Source organism: Coregonus lavaretus (genome assembly GCF_964263955.1).
Source record: "Coregonus lavaretus genome assembly, chromosome: 2".
NCBI classification, from domain to species: Eukaryota; Metazoa; Chordata; class Actinopteri; order Salmoniformes; family Salmonidae; genus Coregonus; species Coregonus lavaretus.
In genome coordinates this window covers 12,243,669-12,264,493 of record NC_139989.1, presented here as the reverse complement: position 1 = coordinate 12,264,493, position 20,825 = coordinate 12,243,669, and the positions used below count along the sequence as shown (strand labels likewise).

At 44.9% G+C, this 20,825-nt stretch overlaps 2 protein-coding genes across 7 annotated transcripts in view; both read right to left on the bottom strand.

Annotated features, from left to right (window-relative positions):
- Positions 1-1,155: 1,155 nt before the first annotated feature.
- On the bottom strand, positions 1,156-9,470 carry LOC311104484 (leukocyte elastase inhibitor-like). Of its 2 annotated transcripts, XM_084146334.1 has the most exons (8): positions 9,111-9,470; positions 5,956-6,153; positions 4,775-4,870; positions 3,751-3,891; positions 3,308-3,425; positions 2,873-3,015; positions 2,347-2,514; positions 1,156-2,121 (listed from the first exon to the last, which is right to left on the bottom strand). In XM_084146334.1, exons 2-8 carry the CDS (start codon positions 6,121-6,123, stop codon positions 1,714-1,716), a joined length of 1,242 nt encoding a protein of 413 aa, XP_084002460.1. In that variant the 5' UTR covers positions 6,124-6,153; positions 9,111-9,470; the 3' UTR covers positions 1,156-1,713. The 2 variants fall into 2 exon arrangements, with proteins under 2 accessions (XP_084002460.1, XP_084002461.1); XM_084146335.1 differs by lacking the exon at positions 4,775-4,870 and having other exon boundaries at positions 9,111-9,237.
- A 163-nt stretch (positions 9,471-9,633) lies between these two features.
- The window catches only part of LOC311101070 (zinc finger CCHC domain-containing protein 2-like), an 80,441-nt gene continuing 69,249 nt past the window's right edge, over positions 9,634-20,825 (bottom strand). For 3 of the 5 annotated variants that reach the window (XM_084142115.1, XM_084142117.1, XM_084142116.1), the window contains exons 8-13: positions 20,516-20,576; positions 19,895-20,039; positions 18,165-18,235; positions 15,568-15,665; positions 15,108-15,251; positions 12,875-14,983 (exon numbers count right to left, since the gene is read on the bottom strand). In XM_084142115.1, the coding sequence (XP_083998241.1) occupies positions 13,350-14,983; positions 15,108-15,251; positions 15,568-15,665; positions 18,165-18,235; positions 19,895-20,039; positions 20,516-20,576 (2,153 nt within the window). In that variant the 3' untranslated portion in view covers positions 12,875-13,349. Of the gene's footprint in view, positions 12,820-12,874; positions 14,984-15,107; positions 15,252-15,567; positions 15,666-18,164; positions 18,236-19,894; positions 20,040-20,515; positions 20,577-20,825 lie in introns of those variants that run through there. The other 2 variants (XM_084142118.1, XM_084142119.1) reach the window with 1 other exon arrangement.

Sequence of the window (20,825 nt, the reverse complement as noted above, 5' to 3'; positions counted from 1 at the left end):
CCTGGACATGTACTGGCTTAAGCAGGGGGAGACGTCTGGCACTGCAGGATTTGAGTCCCTGGCGGCGTAGTGTGTTACTGATGGTAGGCTTTGTTACTTTGGTCCCAGCTCTCTGCAGGTCATTCACTAGGTCCCCCCGTGTGGTTCTGGGATTTTTGCTCACCGTTCTTGTGATCATTTTGACCCCACGGGGTGAGATCTTGCGTGGAGCCCCAGATCGAGGGAGATTATCAGTGGTCTTGTATGTCTTTCCTAATAATTGCTCCCACAGTTGATTTATTCAAACCAAGCTGCTTACCTATTGCAGATTCAGTCTTCCCAGCCTGGTGCAGGTCTACAATTTTGTTTCTGGTGTCCTTTGACAGCTCTTTGGTCTTGGCCATAGTGGAGTTTGGAGTGTGACTGTTTGAGGTTGTGGACAGGTGTCTTTTATACTGATAACAAATTCAAACAGGTGCCATTAATACAGGTAACGAGTGGAGGACAGAGGAGCCTCTTAAAGAAGTTATAGGTCTGTGAGAGCCAGAAATCTTGCTTGTTTGTAGGTGACCAAATACTTATTTTCCACCATAATTTGCAAATAAATTCATTAAAAATCCTACAATGTGATTTCCTGGATTTTTTTTGTCAATTTGTCTGTCATAGTTGACGTGTACCTATGATGAAAATTACAGGCCTCTCTCATCTTTTTAAGTGGGAGAACTTGCACAATTGGTGGCTGACTAAATACTTTTTTCCCCCACTGTGGCAGACGCTTTTATCCAAAGCGACTTAGTCATGTGTGCATACATTTTTACATATGGGTGGTCCCGGGGATCGAACCCACTACCCTGGCGTTACAAGCGCCATGCTCTACCAATTGAGCTACAGAGGACCATATGGTTGGGGTACAGAGATGAAGTACTGTTACTGTCCCCACTACAAGAAAATAATACTTAAATACATGTAATTTTGTCCTCTGAACATTTAATTGAAATACTTTAGAATCCCATTCATTCCTATAGAGGACTGCTTCTTCTAGGGAGTGCCAATATGGCCGACCAGTGGCGTCAAAGCCTCTCATTGGACAATACATAGTATCGTCAATCCAGGGTTTATATACATCATTGGTTAAGACACCCATGTGAACACACAGGAAATGACACACACACACACTTAAGTTCATATATCATCTTTATTTCTTGTAAACGATCATATAGTTGCTTAATTGGAAAAAACGGCAGTATTGCATCAGAAGACTAGGTGAGAGTACATTATCAGAACATGAAGTAAAAATACGTTTGAAGATAATTGCACTTCAGTGTGTTGAAGAAGGTGGAAAGTAGAGAAACATCGATCATAAGGCAAAATGTGTTGGATACTTTATAACATCAGGCCAGTAAGACATTCATCAAATTCCTCAAACCTAATTTTACCACAAACGTTTACATTTTAGTCATTTAGCAGACGCTCTTATCCAGAGCGACTTACAGTTAGTGAGTGCATACATTTTCATACTGGCGCCCCGTGGGAATCGAACCCACAACCCTGGTGTTGCAAACACCATGCTCTACCAACTGAGCTACAGAGGTCCAATACACTCAACTCTTCAATTCTTTGGTAAGGCGTTGACATCAAAGCATATAATCAAGCACACAGATGGGATATTGATGTAGCTGCTGCAGTATATACTATTAATACCCCTTCCTCCCTCCACGTGGAATGTCCCATTTCCTATATAGGGGAGCAGTAGCGACCGTAGAACAGAATGCTCTGGGTGGGGTTGTGTCGGATGAAGAAGAGGAAGGGGTGGTCGGCAACAAATTTTGGTGTCCTCATGGCACAGCGCATCATCATGATGGCGGCTGTGGCGCCCGCTGCCTCTGTTCCCTCCTCGTTGACCTCCACAAAGGCCTTGTGAATCACCTCGGACAGCACCAGGTCGTTGCTGGGCGACATGCCCGAGAAGTCACTTTTGGAGTCGTCGAAGGCGTCCGTCATGCCCATGCTGACCAGCAAGTCCTTCAGGTCCAGGCTCTCCTCCAGCTTGAACTTGGGCAGGCCCACCTGAACCTCCACTGTGTCCATCATGTCAGGCCTGGTCCACTCCACAAGGTTATTGTATGTCAGCTCCTTCTCCAGCTGCGTTGTGGGGGGGAGGAGACAAAGTCAAGACATTGACACGTCTAAAGTATGACAATGACTTTTTTTGGTGTGAGCTAACCGTATAACTAGCTTTGTAATTCAAGTTAACTTAATTCTCCACATCATTATGCAAATGCAGATATTTCAATTGAATGCTGTGCAGTTACATGTGTATTGTGTTGGCCACAAAACCATCTTGTTGAATGTAAATGTGAGTCCTACCTTCTTCAGACCAGTGGTGTCATCCTCCATCTCATTAGGTAGCATGATGAGCATGCTCAGTTCGTTCCCTACGTAGGGCAGCTCCAGAATCTGGCAGTTGGCCTCTGGGATGAAGGTCAGGGGGAACTTGGCCTTCTGATGCATCATTTTCACTGGCTTACTCTCATTCTGCACTCAATGAACGGAAAGGTAGGGAGTCACACACTATTTTGTTAACAGTTGCCTTCTTGTGTGTAATTTGTGACTACAAAGTATTTTCACCATTTTAGCAAAGGTTACTCATGAAAGTGAAGCAAGCTAGAACGTTACTCTCACAATAGACTCAGAAGGGATGACTGGAACCGACTACAGTAACAGTTCAGTGGAAGCCAGCTCTTTTCTTTAGAAGTACTACTCTAAAGACAGATAATGAGTGATCACCACATTCATTGCGCAAACAGACACATCAGAAAAATAAATGAAAAGGCACTCCTCAGATTGTGTCGGGACTTCGTTCTGTATATCAAGCTGGTTGGGGAAACACTACCTTGTTCAGTTTGAACAGGGCATCGCTGGTGCTGGTCTCTTTGAACTTCTTCTCCCAGTTGCCCTTGAAGTAGATGGCATTCACCAACACTAGTCTGGTCAGGTGGTCGACAATCCCTTCCGCCAATAGGTTCTTGATTTTCTCTACAAAATACAGAGACCATATAACTTACAGAAGTGATGGTAACATTGTAACAAGGTGTAGTTACATAACAAATCAAACAGATACATCATGGACACCTAATGGATTTAAAATCCATATGAACAAAATGTATGTAATTAATTAATTCTCAATCCAGTCCCTTTGATTTTTACACCGAATTTGAGAATATTTAGCATTCAAAATGTCAGTGAATAATATAATCAATACATAGGCTGTTTATAAATAGAGTTAATATTATTGTGCACATGGAGACAGCTTGCGGCATCTAATCACCTGCGGTCTGGTTCTCCACCCAGGCGTTAATGTTCTGTCTGGCAGTCTCCGCATTGGACTTGAAGTCCACAGCCTCCAGCTCGGCATTGTAGTGCTTCTTGGTGTCGCCGAGGAAAGTCTGTCACATTTACCAGAGACACAAAGATAAACACAGTCAATATCCTAGCTTTATCAATCCCTAAGTACCTAAAATAGTGTCTAGTCTACAATGATGTACAGTATAATTGTATGTACAGTCTAATGATTGCATTTTCCTGGATATTCTATCCATTCTATCTTTTTGCTGACAACTCTCTTCGTCATATGTTCCAACGAGTAATGAAATGCATAATGACCTCTAACCTAACACACTGTGATTCATTAGGGTCAATTCAGATTGAGCACAAATATCTAATCTTAGACACCCACTTACTCCACTCACTGTGTAAACAATAGGGCTTTACCTCAACAAACTGGTAAGACTGCTCTCCGTATAGGCGATTGGCCAGGCTCAGTGCGTACGGGGCTCCCTTCTTGTTCAGTTCACTCATGAGTTTGCTGAAGCCGACATGGACGTTATCCGTAGCTTTGTGGAGGTGCAGGGACTGCAGACAGGAATATAAAAATAATATTTACAAAAGTGACATTGTGGTAGCATCTTCCTGTAGCATCCATGACATGCAAACCCCTAGCCGAAACACGACTCTTATGTTTTCTCAATAGTCGTGTTTCGGCTAGCAGACAAACCCTCCATTGTTTACTGTATTCATCCACCATATCACCATATAAAGAAATGTTTTCAGGAAAAAAAAGTGTAAACATTAAAATGCATCCAAACATCATAACTTCTGTCGTTTTGACATTTGGTGGTTGAACATGCCCAGCACAGATTACGTTCATGTTGCTCTCAAAGTGGATAAGGAATCCTTGGTATGTGTGAGTGTGACAAGACTTTCATGTTTTATATTTCCGTTTTCAGATGGCAGCTTATCAAGGGTTATGAAAAATATAGATAATGGCAAGTTGAAACGGAGAAGAAACCTTATAAAAGAAAGAATATGCTTGTGTTCCCTCAAGTCCCAAATGTACCTACGACATTTTGCACATAGGCTATAAGATGATTTGTGTATTAATTTGTATGGGACTTATATCCCCTCACATACGTACTGTAAACAAACCACATAGAAGACAGAAAACACAGACCCCACACCAAGACTATCCAACCCTTTTCCGGGAGAGCTACGTCCTGTAGGTTTTCGCTTCAACTAAAGATAAGATTAATAAAGTTAGATACATCTTGGAATGGAGCGAAAACCTACCAGAGGGTAGCGCTCCAGGAACAGGGTTGAAGAGCCCTGCACCCACACTGATAGTAGTACCTTGTTCCCACCAGTTGGCTACCTCACCAACAGCCCAATGTTAAGTGGAAGCAAGCTCTCTTTGAACCCCCTGGGTTACCCATTCCTTACTATATACTTATATTAGCACCTTTATCAGAGCCAGCGGAAGCTGGGGCTTTTGTACTTGCTGGAGTAGTCCTGGGTCAGCCTTTTTAGATTTGTCTGCTTTGACAAAGCAGAGGACCTAGTGGAGGTCAGTATGATAATTGGTTATCGTTTTTGAACAGCATAGATGTGGGGAGTGGGTGGAATACGACACTGTGTGTGCGTGTGGCTGGCGAACTTTGTAGGTTCCAGAAATAATCCTTCAAAAAGTAATGTAGGGCAGTAAATTATGGCCGTTGAGTCCTTGACAGGTAAAGAAATTGAGACCACCCCTACAATATTTGTTCTGTGAAGATTGCTCAATAGGAAGGTATCCATTCTTGTCCCACCCTTGTGTACTCTAGACTCACCCTTTTTATGACCTCAACTCTACACTGCTGCTATTTCATCACTACCTACATGTAAAGAAAGGCTTTAGTCACATTGGAAAATACATTCCATGGTTATTATAATACATCTGCTGGCTGACAGCTAAATGGAGGTTGTACAAATTAATATATTTTTTTAACTGTCAGTGCCTCGCCCCCTGATCCCATGAAAACGTAAGCGTTTATCTGGCACCTCCATGACTACTAGCTGTACACAGACACGCGGAACAGAGAGACTGATAAGAGGGATTACTTTATTGCTCTCCATGTTGCCACAGTAACAGCCAGTGTGTACTCAAATAAAGCCTCATCTGCTGACTAAAAGGAAGCCTTCTGTGAATCATCATGGATAGTTTACCCATTTGTCAGCCACACCCTTTCCTATTCATCTCAGAAAATCCCTGTGAAAAACCTTTCCAGTGTAAGGGAGAAGCTATAGTCAATTTAGGTGCACTGTTAAATAAATGTTCCTGTGCATGTGACTAAATAAAAAATCTAATCTAATCTAGTCTTGATGCAAGTTTACATTACAGACAGGATAATGACAAAAAGTAAAGGCTACATTATCCAATCTTTGTCGATAGTGACCCGCCTATAACAAACTATTTAATCAAATATATTTGTATTCATTCCAGTACCATGGTGCTGTCTGTATACTATATGTGCACACTAAACAGGATAATCAACATAAGTATAGTTGGATAAGAAGTCACATGGGTGAGAGTAAGATTATTATGTTTGAATGTATGCGTTTTTGGATGGACGGGATCCCCGAAAATGGGTCACACTCACTCACCTCTGACATCTGGGTAGCAGTGTTACCTCTGGCTCCCAGGGACACCATGGCCAGGGCAGAAGAGATGCTGAGAGGGGAGTAGAAGATATTGCCTGTTTTGTTGCTCTCTGTGATCTTCTTGAACAGCTCCAGAGAGAAGTTGGTGTTGGCCACAGACACTGATGCCATTGTAACAGGTGGGAGAGACGGCAGGCAGAACTTTGGAAGAAAAGTTAAGAAGTTAGTGTCAGTGGGCACTGCGTCTAAAACTTCATTGTAACAGAGCAGTCATATACAGTAGCCTATACAATGGAATGCAATTATCGCGAGTGCCATCTTGGGCTGATGCGAAAGAAAAAGTAGGCTAAAGAACATATAATTAATGTAGTCTAGCTAGTAGTCTGATTAATCAGGCTGTGTAATACACAATTAATTGGTATATACAGCTTGAAACTAATGCCTGCACAATTGTGTAAATGTTCCTTACAAGCCAGAATGTTTAATAAAATTACATTTAAACTTACTCTAACAATTAATTGTGTATTACAGCCTGATTAAATCATTGCCTGACCACTCAAACTGAATTCTTCCTCTGCTCTATCGTTCGCTACATACTTGCGAACGAGTATGTACATCATAGTGGTGCACGGTTCAGCTGTTTGTTCACCCGCACCCGCCCGCAATTGCTAATAACCCATCCACAACCGCCCGACTACACACAGAGTGTACAAAACATTAAGAACACTTTCCTAATATTGACTTGCACCCCCTTTTCCCCCTCAGAACAGCCTCAATTCGTTGGGCATGGACTACAAGGTCTCAAGCGTTCCACAGGGATGCTGGCCCATGTATCCCGAGTGGCGCAGTGATCCTGGTTCGAATCCAGGCTCTGTCGTAGCCGGCCACGACCGGGAGACCCATGGGGCGGCGCACAATTGGCCCAGCGTCGTCCAGGGTAGGGGAGGGAATGGCCTGCAGGGATGTAGCTCAGTTGGTAGAGCATGGCTTTTGCAACGCCAGGGTTGTGGGTTCGATTCTCACGGGGGGCCAGTATAAAAAAGTAATGTATGCACTCACTAACTATAAGTCGCTCTGGATAAGAGCGTCTGCTAAATGACTTAAATGTAAATGTTGACTCCAATGCTTCCCACAGTGTCAAGTTGGCTGGATGTCCTTTGGGTGGTGGACCATTCTTGATACACACGGGAAACTGTTAAACATGAAAAACCCAGCACCGTTGCAGTTCTTGACACACTCAAACCGGTGTGCCTGGCACCTACTACCATACCCCGTTCAAAGGCATTTAAAACACATACACAATCCATGTCTCAAGGATTACAAATCCTTCTTTAACCTGCCTCTTCCCCCTCATCTACACTGATTTAAAGTGGATTTAACTGGTGACATCAATAAGAGATCATAGCTTTCACCTGGTCAGTGTTACGGAAAAGGCAGGTCTTCCTAATGTTTTGTACAGACAGTGTATGTGAAAGTGAACATTTGAGGCCCACAACCGACCCAAACTGGCTTATAGAAAATGCGCTGTCGGCTACAGTCAAAGCCGGCAGAACGATTTTTTTGCCAGAGGGTGCAGTTTTTTTTGTTGTTGCCTGATTTAGATATGTTTCTGCTTATACTTTCCAACATTTTGGTAGGCTATTTGTTAGTCCACTTGACTATTTATTAGATACATGCATCTTATCTTCGGTCATTAGATGAATAGCCTATATGTTGCCCTAGAAAACGAAACCCTTGCTCACCGGAGTGTCATTAATCGATGAATGCTTCAATCAGTTGACATCGGTAAAGTTCTGTCATCTGCTTCTTTCACAGAGAAAATACATTTATGGATCGGGAGAAAATGAAATATCCCCAAAAAACTTGTAACGATTTTCTGGGGCAAAATGTCCAAATTACATCAGTTTGACCAATTGTAACGAAATAGAACGCTGTGAGAAGATTTCAGTTTGGCTTGGCTGGATATTTTATGTGGTTGAAAGAGGTTGATAGCAGTGCCGGCTATGTTATATGTAATATTGTGAGGCGCTATACAAATTCGACAGTCACAAGATGGGGACTTCAAATAGGACTATGGCACGTCAAGGGAACTGTAGCCTACTGTTCAGACGGCTTAAATGGAAACTGAACTCTGGACTGACTGTAGGTCTAGAACCTCTCACATAGCCTTAATATTAACTCCTGCAGAATTAAGCATTTCTTGCAGTAAAATGGCACTGACTGTAGGTCTATACAGACTGTATTTAACTGCGCATTCGCATTATCTCAAGATGCTGAAAGAAATCACATTTCTCCACTCTTATTCCCAAGTCAAAATGTAGCTAACATTTGCTGTACCATTTTACTGCAAGTTAATATTAAGGCTATGTGAGGGGTTCTAGACCTACAGTCCCCGCTCCCACTTACCGTCAACCAATCATATCAATGCAGTGCTATACAGAGCCCTCCATGTTGTTACAACATTGAGAGGCGCACAGCGATCCTGCACAGACAGAGCTCAATGTGGCCTCTGCGTGCCTCTGGAGGCACACCCTCCATTCGGAGTTTTCAACCTCATTTTCGAATCAAAACATACATTTGCCCTTACGCACTAATGCCAGATAGGTTTTTCTTTGGTTTAGGCTAAATGTAGCCTATAGATCTAAATTGCACAAAAATTATACATTTATGGTTTTTAATGTTTTGTCTTTATTCAACATGGCCGCCACCCGCCCTTCATCCACACAATATTAATTTATCCGCGGGGTGGATATAAGCGCGGGGACTGCGGGTTGAGTCAACATACATCATACATCATTGCGGAGAAGAAACTAAAGTCCGTGGGCGTGGCGTAGCGTTTGGCTGGAGCAAGGAGTTTGGGTTACCAGTAGCCAGGCAAGATTTTTCAACGATCTAGTTACCCACCTACGTTGATTAGAGTTATCAATGTCCAGTCCCCTTTGATCTTACATTGATGGTGTTGTCTATATAGCCAAGTAAACAACAATAGGTCTTATTATGCTAAATAAAGTAATTCACCAATTAAAAAAGTAATCGCAACCAACCTGAAAATCCGTTTATCAGGATGGCAAATGGCAACAGGGTTAACATTGAAAAAAAATAAGTTAGTCAGTGCCTTCACCGGTAGATTGAGAAAATATTTTATTACAGCAACTCACCAATTAATGGTTCTTTATCAATGTCAGGTAGTGCTCTCTTCAGCCAGGTGACTTCAGTAGGTGGTTTACTACAGACGAGTTTCAGCTAACCACCGGAAATATGTAATATACAAGACAGACACGCCCTGTGGGGGTAGTCACTAGTTACCACAACCACAGTCATAAACCCCGCCTATTTCTAACATTTATAAAATCTGATTTTAAACGTAACCCTAACGATAACCTTAACCACACTGCTACCCTTAAATTAAGACCAAAAAGCACATTTTTATTTTCACGAATTTTACAATATAGCTAATTCTGACTTTATGACTGTGGTAACTAGTGTAAACACCCGGTGGGCTGTCAGTGCTCTTCCGCATTCTCATCAGCTGACTACTACGGCAAGCCAAGTGGATAAAACTGTACTGTGAAGAAGTTTATTTATTTATTTTATTTTTTACCTTTATTTAACTAAGGTACAAACAAACTACATACAAGCAGTGTAGGACCTAATTACAACAGACTGAAATAAACAAGAATGTTGGGGCATTTTGTATTTATTGCTGTTAATTCCAGGAAAACAGATCAACAATTTGCATAAAATCAAAATTCGTTCTAGAAATATATTTGACCTTTCCAGTACAATAACATTTAGATATCAAAGAATACAGTAAACATACACCTTAAGGTAACAGTGAGTGTACCCTCTACAGTACAGCATTTTTAACCATATATGTTCAACATGTACAACTGGCAGGTTAATATGTACAATTGTCCTCCATGCTCACATGGTTCTTCAATCATCCAGCCGATTTTGTAAAGCAGTCCACACATTTTCTTTCCCTGTGTTCATGTCCGCACTGTTCCAAGTTTGCCTCAATATTTGAAGTAATTGCAAGAAATCTCTGCTTCCATCAAATCAAGCAGAAGAAATGTAGAATACTTCACCGGTTGGTGGAGACAAAGTGTGGCTACTCATGAAAATGGACATAACTTCTCATATCAACAAACAAGTGTGTACTGTAAGTGTAATATGCCTATATGCCATTTATAATGTGTAGACCCCAAAGCTTAAACAGACACGAAAGAGCTCTAAATGATTGACAATTATCTCAAGGGATATGATGTCTGAGAAGGCCAGGGATTGACATTGAAGCCTGAAAGGCACTTGCCCATCGTCAAGTCAGGATAATTTTTTGGTTGTCCGAAGACTATGATCACTTGCCCGAAAATGTAAATGATCTATTTACAGGCAGTAAGTAAGTGCCATATATTGCCTGCATTTCACCTACACATAGGAATCAGAAAGATTGATTTAATTATTTGTATTTTGGAATAATTCTTCCATTTTGTACATCAGTTAAAAACATTCTCAGAGAAGGCTCAACTTGCCTGACAGAAATAAATTGTCTGTCTTTCACTTATTAAACAATGGGAAGGAAATGGAAAGATCAGATTTAGGCTACTGGAATTCTTTGCAGTTTAGTTGTTTTCAAAAATCTAATAAACTGCCCAATATGGCAACCTCAGAGCAGGGTCAACTTGCTCAACTGCTCAGTTCACTTGCTCCAGGCAATATGGCAACCCTTAATGTCAATCCCTGGAAGGCTACCAATCCTGATATTCAAAAAGCTCCAGTCAGACACCTCCATTAGTGTTCACACTTTTCATTTTCATACTCACATGAAAACATCAATTTATAGCGTGTATGTGCATAGATTTGAGTACATTTAACAATGTACAAACATATGCCATACAGTTAGATCTCACTGCTGCATTGAAGGAAGAAGAAACATAGTGTCTAGGAAGGCTACATGACACCTGCCTTTGCCACCACAGTCCTGTAGAAATGGCTAAAGAAAATAGTTATTTTCAGAGGAGAACATGTTATCACTTATAGTATTATCCCTCCTAACCACTGATGCTCCACATGGCACCACCTTGTAGCCCGACTTTGCAGTGCAGTGCAACATTTCCAAGAGAATACTGGATGGAGGGGCAGCAGTGTAGCACAGTATAGAGCGTCACTGCTGCAATAACATCTGTGTCTAGGTTTGATTTTAGGACTGTTTCAGTGCACTTGAGAGACTTCAGAATTCCTGGTAGCTATAGTGCACGTTACCAAAAATAAAAACACAGCAGCATTTAACTTCTATATGACAGACATGATGATTAAGAACATCTTACTATGTGTTTCACATTATATCAAGTGGCAAATGCTTTAAGAATCCCCCCCCGAAACTGCCAGATTCCTTAACATTAATAAGTAAATGTTGTACATTCAAAAACACTGCAGCGAAAAAGAGAAAAATAATCAGTTTCTTTTTTTAACATTTACTTTTTTGTTGGTTTGCATTCATCTTTCGTAGCTGTACAGTTAAACAATACAAATCCTAGTCGAAGAACAATAATAAGTAGGTATAAATATACCGTTATAAAAAACAAAGTATATGGAACTCTTTCATCGAGATCACGCAGGATCCCCATGTATTCTGAGAACAAAATAATTTTGCGAAGCTCCCATACACATGATGTCTTAAAAAAAAAAAAAAAAAAAATCTAATAATATAAGAAATAAGTTAGTAAACATGAGCTGCTGTCTTGTGCCAGTCTTCAGTGCAAAATACCAAAAGCCACTGGGGGATTGGTGGGGGGTATGCGTCTCTATGGAAACGAGACAGCTTCACCCTCAGCTGTGATGGGGATGTCTCAGGCACAAGTACTCAGGACCCTCCTCGCACACGCTCTTTAAAAATGTAAAACCAAAAACGTGAATAGCTAGGTTTCCATCCAATTGACGACATATTTTCATGTGAATATTCTAAAATCGGCATAAACAAAATATGCGCATTTTCCCACCAGAAGTGTTTCCACCAAACTGACTTGTTGTGGATAAAAATCAGTGCATGATAACGTAGTGCACACAAAATGTACTTTTTCACTTACATTTTCATGTACCAAATAAAAATCTAAAGTTCAATGTGTTTCCATCGCATTTTCATCTCTACGGATAGTTTTGTCACAAACTGTTGCGTTAAATTGCAAATGTGCCGACTCCGGTCTTGGCATGTGCTCTAGCCAACAGCTCCCAGATACAGTGCGGTAGGCTAGTCTACATGATGAGATTATTATGGATAAGAGCGAGAATATTTGCATTTGTTAAACGGCAGTCAAGCATCGATCATCATGTCACCAGAATCTGACATTTAATGGAAAGGAGCATCAAGATCACTGCGCATTTTCACCTCCCTGTGAAGTTCAACATAAATTATTTAATCTGTAGCCTAATAAACTGCATGGTTTCCCCGAGTCGTAGTGGGAGGACCACACACCATATCATCGCATTACTCCAAGTTTACTTCAATATGATGGTTATTATATCAATATTTGCGCATAAAGGCATTTCCATCTCATTTTACCTACACAAAAAGATCCCACCTTGTCTAGCATATTTTGTTTTGTCGAGATCTGGAAAGTTTACCGACACATTTTTATTTCCATCAGGCCTGTCATGAATTTTTTTATCCGACATGTATTTACCCGCATAAAAAAGTTGGATGGAAACCTGGTTAATGCCAGGGAAACGTTGAGTGATGCTCTCTTGAAATGGAGGGGTCTCTGACCGCTCATGACAAGAAACAAGATGGCGGAATGAGAAGACTTCTTCAGTCGGCGTTGTCTAGTGCTTCGGAAGAGTGGGAGGCGGCGTACTTCAGCCGAAAGCCACCTGAAAAACAGAGGGGAGGGGAGGGGAGGGGAGGGGAGGGGAGGGGAGGGGAGGGGAGGGGAGGGGGCGTCAGTCGAACAAATAAGAAATGGGAAACGATAAAAATAAACAGAGAAAGTAAGCAAAAAGACAAGGTTCCACTGAGATGTCTACAAATTCCCAACCTGCACCTAATCGTTTCCTCTGCTTGACATGTGTGTCATGTCATTTGGTCTGTGTTTTTCATTTTTAACTGTTCTGCTGTGGTTTGTCTTTGCCCTGCTAACAGAGAGTTTGAGAGAAATGTCCACAGGTCTCCTGAGATGAAAGAGCCCTTTACAGCAGCTCCTGGCTCTAAATAAGTCCTGCAAATGGAAATGGGGGTGGCTAATAGTCTGGTTTTGGGGGGTAGGGGGTGGGGAGGGTTACTGCAAAGGTGTGACTTACCAAGCTTGATTAAGGGTGCCCTCTGTGTGGGTGGGTGTAGGGCACTGGTGTGTAAGAGAGAGATCAAGAGCGGGGTGAGGGGGGTCAGTCCTGAGGGCTGACCTCTACTTGGGGGGGAAGTGCTGCAGGGGGGGCGGAGGGGGCCGTCCGAAGAGGCCAGCGGCCGCCCCTCCCCGCTCCACCCTGCCCCTGGCGGTGGCGCTATTACCTTGCTGTGTCGAGTCAATGGAGGGCTGTTTGCAGTCCTGTGCGTAGTGGCCACTGACCCCACAGTTGTAGCACGAGACGTTGGCGTTCTTCTTGTTGACGCTGACTGCTACCCCCAGGGCACCTCCGCCTCCTGCCCCGGGCACCATGCCCACACTGGAGGGGTAGATGTGTGGGTAGAAGCGGCTGTAAGGTGCCATCTGCTGGAGGCTGTAGCCTTGCTGTGTGCCCAATAGGTGGTCAGAGTGGGAGTGGGGGTGTGTGTGCAGCAGGGTCTGGCCGGCGTAGGGGGCCGGGGCGGATGGGAAGAAGGGCAGCTGGGCCTGGCCGTTGCTCTGGAGGGGCGGCTGGCTGAGGTAGCTGCTGTTGCACAGGGACGTCAGCTGGAAGATGGGCGGCACACCGAACACCTGCCGCGGCGGCATCTGGTGGGGGAAGAAGAATGAAGGCGCCGTGTGGCTGTTGTTGCTGGTGCCGCAGCCTCCCCGGCAACCGCACGCCCCGCAGCACATGGGCTGTTGCTGGGGGGTCGCCTGCTGCTGCTGCTGCTGTTGTTGTTGCTGCTGTTGTTGTGGTTGCGCTTGATGCTGGGCGACGAGGTTACTGGCACAGTTGGTGCTGTTGATGTAGGAGGTGGAGTCGCTCTGTGCCGTGCTGTGGGTAGGGGCAGGGCTGGGGCTGGGCGCAGGACCGGGGTTGTGGGTGGGCACAGACGGGGGCACCACCGCCTGAACCTGTCCAGCTGTGGGCACTACCCCTACTCCGGCTACCCCTGCCCCCAGCGTGGCCATGACGGAGGTGGGGATGGGGGGCATGGTGTATGGAGAGGGCAGGCCTGAGGGAAGAGCCATGCCCGGGTGCTTGGCGTGAGGGATGCTAGGTTCCCCTAGGGGTACAGAGGGGGGTAGGGGGGTGGCGGCAGGGTCGGGGTAGGCCGGCTGCAGGGGTGAGGCATAGGGCGGGCCGGGAGCGATGACGCTGATGGCTCCAACCGGGGGCTGGTGGGCGGTGACACCCTCAGAGGTGGCAGAGGCCTTAGGAGGGGCCGTCTTGAAGCGCTGGACCAGGGGCTGCAGGGCAGGGCTGCCAGGGGGGTGTAAGCCCAGGGCGGGGGAGCCAAACCCTGGAAGCACCATGGGCACTGCAGCAAGGGCATCCCTCTTCTCTGTGTCCCCTGGCACAGGAACTGGCACTGGGGTGGGCATGGGCTCTCGGAGGACCAGGGGCACCTGCATGATCAGTCCTCCTACAACCTTGTTGTCTACCAGGGCCGCTGCCACCTGAGGAGGGGGCAGGACTGGCAGAGAGGCATCGGCGGGCAGTGCTCCATTGGGCAACATGTAGGGCAGGGGGTGCATAAAGGTGATGGGGGGAAAGTTGGGGATGGTCTCAGGGCAGAGGTGCTCCCCAGCAGGCTTGGCAGAGGCCAGGGGGTGGATGGTGGGCAAGCCCCCCCCTGCAACCTCCTGGCAGGGGAAGAGAGCGTCCGCTCTGCCCTGGCTGCTGGAGTCGTCTGAGTGACTATCTGTATCTGTGTGAGAGAGAGCGAGAGGGAGACAGAGAGCGAGGGGAACAAGTCTTAGTGCTCCTGTCCAAAAACCTAAACAAGCACAAACTCTAATAATGGTGTGTGTGTGAGTGGGTGTGCGTGTCACCTTTGTCCTTCTCGTCCTCACTGTCCAGGCTCTCTGGTCCGTCGTGCTGGGGGCTGGAGGGGGAGCTGTAGCTCTCAGATGAGGTGTCTCCGTACACGTCCTGACTGAAGCCTCCGTCTAGACGGCCGTCTGGACACACACAACCTGAACATGAATGACACTAGATTTAATTAAATATGATTGCAAAGCTTTGATTTAGATCAAATAAAACATTTGAAGGCATATGAGTGTGCTAAGGCATTCAAATAAGTAACTCAAAAGACTAAAAAGCTATGCCCTATAAACTTGTACAACACTGCTCTCTGTTGATAAAATTAAGTTACTACAAGCAGTAAGCCTCCATTTCATCCAGACAACAAAAACACAATCTTTTTTCTCCACAGAGCATTTGATAGCGTTTCAGAGTCGACTGGGATAGGAAGAAGACTGCCAGGGAAAATTAATCTCCATAGATTCCCACCTTTCCCTGTCGGTTGTCGCGTTCGCTGAGAAGCCGGAGGCACCATGCTCCCATTCGTCAAGTAGGCAGCTCTTCCCTCTCCTTTCTTCCCCTTTTCCCTGGAGGAGAGAGATAGACAGGCGAGGGGTTAGTCATAAAGGATAAAGGAGGGAGGATAAGAGAAATGTAGGCCTGTGGCTTGTCAGATTAGTTGGTAGCAGGAGGAGACAGCTCTGTTTTTAGCAAGCTAGCTAGCGAAATGCTAAACCCTCTAGCCCAAATAGAAATGTTTCTAATAAGTAAATAGGGAGAAAAACAACTATATTTGAGGTCTCTGCTAGTTCTCAAAGTGCCTGTAGCAGTCGTCTGCCTGGTAGCTAGGCAGGGGGGATGGGGGATTGGGTGCCTTGGCAACCACCTCTTATGCAGACCGGAATTGTGACCTTAAAAAAAAAATGGAAAACAGCTTACATGCTAAACCATCTCTAGCTCTGCTGTTAGCATGCTAGCATAATGCTATGCCCTCTCTGTCAGGCCCTATGGTGCGGGTGGGGGTTCCTGAACTCAGTCACAATGTTTTAGCGTTTGCTTCCCGAGCCCGTCATTCCTGTCATGGCCACGTTTGTCTGAGTGCGCGATGCGTGCTCGGCACCTATCACAACGTAGAAACTGTACGGTCAAGCCGGTTCAGTGTTGAGCCAGTATGTCTGAATAGGGAAGTCTCTTAACTGTCAGTCAATGTTAGGACCATTTTAGAAGGCGAGTGATAATGACTGTATTCACTGGGTGGGTGACTGACTGTCTTCTTGCCATGATAGATTATGAGCAGATGAGCAGATTCAACCGTAAGTCAGGGTTGAATATTGATATAGGATACATCCCAAATGGCACCCATTTCCCTATATTGAGCACTACTTTTGACCAGAGGCCTATGGGACCTGGGCAAAAATAATGCACTATACAGTATCTCACAAAAGTGAGTACACCCCTCACATTTTTTTAAATATTTGAGTATATCTTTTCATGTGACAACACTGAAGAAATGACACTTTGCTACAATGTAAAGTAGTGAGTGTACAGCTTGTATAACAGTGTACATTTGCTGTCCCCTCAAAATAACTCAACACAGCCATTAATGTCTAAACCGCTGGCAACAAAAGTGAGTACACCCCTAAGTGAAAATGTCCAAATTGGGCCCAATTAGCCATTTTCCCTCCCCGGTGTCATGTGACTCGTTAGTGTTACAAGGTCTCAGGTGTGAATGGGGAGCAGGTGTGTTAAATGTGGTGTCATCGCTCTCACACTTCCTCATACTGGTCACTGGAAGTTCAACATGGCACCTTATGGCAAAGAACTCTCTGAGGATCTGAAAAAAAGAATTGTTGCTCTACATAAAGATGGCCTGGGCTATAAGAAGATTGCCAAGACCCTGAAACTGAGCTGCAGCACGGTGGCCAAGACCATACAGCGGTTTAACAGGACAGGTTCCACTCAGAACAGGACTCGCCATGGTCGACCAAAGAAGTTGAGTGCACGTGCTCAGCGTCATATCCAGAGGTTGTCTTTGGGAAATAGACGTATGAGTGCTGCCAGCATTGCTGCAGAGGTTGAAGGGGTGGGGGGTCAGCCTGTCAGTGCTCAGACCATACGCCGCACATTGCATCAAATTGGTCTGCATGGCTGTCGTTCTAGAAGGAAGCCTCTTCTAAAGATGATGCACAAGAAAGCCCGCAAACAGTTTGCTGAAGACAAGCAGACTAAGGACATGGATTACTGGAACCATGTCCTGTGGTCTGATGAGACCAAGAAACTTATTTGGTTCAGATGGTGTCAAGCGTGTGTGGCGGCAACCAGGTGAGGAGTGCAAAGATAAGTGTGTCTTGCCTACAGTCAAGCATGGTGGTGGGAGTGTCATGGTCTGGGGCTGCATGAGTGCTGCCGGCAATGGGGAGCTACAGTTCATTGAGGGAACCATGAATGCCAACATGTACTGTGACTTACTGAAGCAGAGCATGATCCCCTCCCTTCGGAGACTGGGCCGCAGGGCAGTACTCCAACATGATAACGACCCCAAACACACCTCCAAGACGACCACTGCCTTGCTAAAGAAGCTGAGGGTAAAGGTGATGGACTGGCCAAGCATGTCTCCAGACCTAAACCCTATTGAGCATCTGTGGGGCATCCTCAAACGGAAGGTGGAGGAGTGCAAGGTCTCTAACATCCACCAGCTTCGTGATGTCGTCATGGAGGAGTGGAAGAGGACTCCAGTGGCAACCTGTGAAGCTCTGGTGAACTCCATGCCCAAGAGGGTTAAGGCAGTGCTGGAAAATGATGGTGGCCACACAATATATTGACACTTTGGGCCCAATTTAGACATTTTCACTGAGGGGTGTACTCACTTTTGTTGCCAGCGGTTTAGACATTAATGGCTGTGTGTTGAGTTATTTTGAGGGGACAGCAAATGTACACTGTTATACAAGCTGTACACTCACTACTTTACATTGTAGCAAAGTGTCATTTCTTCAGTGTTGTCACATGAAAAGGTATACTCAAAGATTTACAAAAATGTGAGAGGTGTACTCACTTCTGTGAGATACTGTATAGGGAATAGTGATCACCTGTCTGGTTCCAGTGCTCGTGGCTTGCTCTTGGTGGCAGGGTGGCTGCTTCTCTTCTCACTGTCCTGATGCTGCAGACAGAGGAAAAATATATATTCAGACAACGGAACATTCAATGATACAAGCTAACAGGTGTGTTAAGATTTGGGATGGAGAAAAAGCCTGCACATTCAATTAGCTCTCCAGGAGGAGGGTTGATTTATCATGTAATATTCCTCATACAACCACAGGAGAAAGGAAATCTAAAGTCTGTGTCTTTAAAACCTATAGCTCCAAGGGGACTATACCATGTGCCAGAGCAGGGTGCCAGAGCAGGAATGCCATAGTGCTGCTGCCTGTTACACAACCCCTGTCACATGATGAGGGCCACATGAATGAGGCGGTGCTGGACTCTGACCCAGAGCTATAGTGGGGGGGGGGGGGGGGGGGGTCAAAGGGCACATCGCTTCATCCTGGCTAACGCTGATAGCAATCCTATTGCTGCTGAGCTAGACATGTTATTACTGCTGCTGAGGGCTGTGACCTTGGAGCACACACACACTCTTGTATAACTAACCTTGTGAGGACACACAAAATACTATACCCTAACCCTAGCTCCTAACCCTACTTCTAACCTTAACCCGAAATCCCCTAGAAATAGCATTTGACCTTCTGGGGACTAACAAAATGTCCCCAGTTGGTCAAATTTGTGTTTGTTTACTATTCTTGTGGGACTTCTGGTCCCCACAAGTATAGTTAAACACAAACACACACACACACACACACACAGAGGTATATTGACATAAGATGTTAGAAATAATCAATGTGATTCTTGATGCCACTGTGAGATTGTGGCCTACGGTTCTGGATAGAGGGAAACTTCATCCCACATAGGTAGTAAAAACGTTTTGACAAAACAAAACTTTTTGGGAGCATAAATCAGTATGCGGCCAGGCATTCTCCCTATAGAGAGAATGTAACATGTGCGCCATTCAATGAAAAACATCCATGCTTGCGCAGTGAGCAACGTAATCCGATCTATACTAGTTTATGTCAATAACTCTGTGAAGGGGAAGGTTTTTTTTACTCATTGGGGCCCTGTGTGTAATGATTCCTGAATGGACAAGCCCCCATTGTATAGGTTCCTTTGAGAAGCGCTGTGGGAAGAATGTGCTGGTTCAGTTGATTGCAAACATACTCTTGATTGATGTCACTAAGCCAAGAGAATAGTCCACTGGCCCCTGTCACATGGTTGTGGTGGCTGAAGAGTTGAATGTGATACACATTTACACACGCAAAGATGCTCTCACACACGCTTATGTTGTTTATACGGAGCATCAGCCCTAATTTGGTCACTGACACCACAGGCTAAAGTGGAGAAGTAGTGGAGCAATGTGTCAGCCATCTTAAAATGTAACATGTCTGCCTGGTCTAAATGAACTCCTTAGTCTGTGTAACCCAGGGTTGTCTGTCAATGTTCCTGAGGGGCCATTTTCAAAGTCAACAACAAAAACAACCAATCAGAATGTACTGTATGTTCATACATTGTACACAATGATACAAAACTATCTGAATAACAATGCCTCAATTGCTTAGCGTTAACTGTAAATTCATTGTTTTTTTGTGTGAGTTGGGATGCGTCACAAATGGCACCCTATTCCTTATATAGTGCACTGTGGCCCTGGTCAAAAGTAGTGCACTATAAAGGGAATAGGGTGCCATTTGGGATGTAGCCTTGTTTTCTGTCTCACCTGCTCTGGGCCCAGCCCCCCAGAGGCGTCCTGGTTGGGTTTGAGTGTGCAGCTCTTCCTCCTCCAGTCTGGCAGGCCGTTGTGCTCAGAGCCGTGGGGTCCCCGCCGGCCGCTCTCACCCTGGGAACTTTTGGCATTGGGAATGCTGGGAAAAGGAGAGGCGGAATGAGAATCATTTTCATGTCTTTCATCAGAAACAAAACTATGGGCACTTGTGTAGATCTGCACTGTGGTGGTAGGGAGTACTCACTTGAAGGAGGAGTCACTCCTAACCACAGATCTAGGATTAGGTTACTCTACCCTCATTCCAAACCATATTCATTAGGTGGGGAGATAGACATATGACCACTTGACCAGTGGTTAGGAGCAACTTCTACCTACTACGGTGTTAATGTAGCACATGGGGATGTGTGAAACTCACTCCTCAGCCTGAAGTGTCCCCACTTGCACTGCCGAAAGCTTGTCGGTAGCGCGACTGGTAAGACGCTTCAGGAGGGCAGTCACGTGTGTTTGCAAGGCGGAGGTCTTGGGTTCGAGCCTCGGTATGAGCCGAGTGAGGAAAGCGGTACTCGTTAAGCAAGCAGCGTGACGTCTGTTATATTAAGTCAATAGGGGGCTTACTTAAGGCTGGAGCTCTTGCTGCCATGTGTCTTCCGGTGCCCCTGAACGTACGGCTCCAAATCTGAAGGGTAGAGACATTATTTATTCATTCATCTTTTTTAGTTGACAGGAACAATACGCTTTAAATCAACATTTCAGTTCACATCAAAACTCATTTCCATCCTTATCAGTCAGTAGCAACAGGCTTTTCTGTGCTGTCCTCAGTGAGGAACGTTGTAATGCATTATGACATAAGTTATTATACTAATAAGACATTAATTGGTTTAGCTAAGCCTTCAGTGAGAGTATATGCTGCACATCTGAATATCAC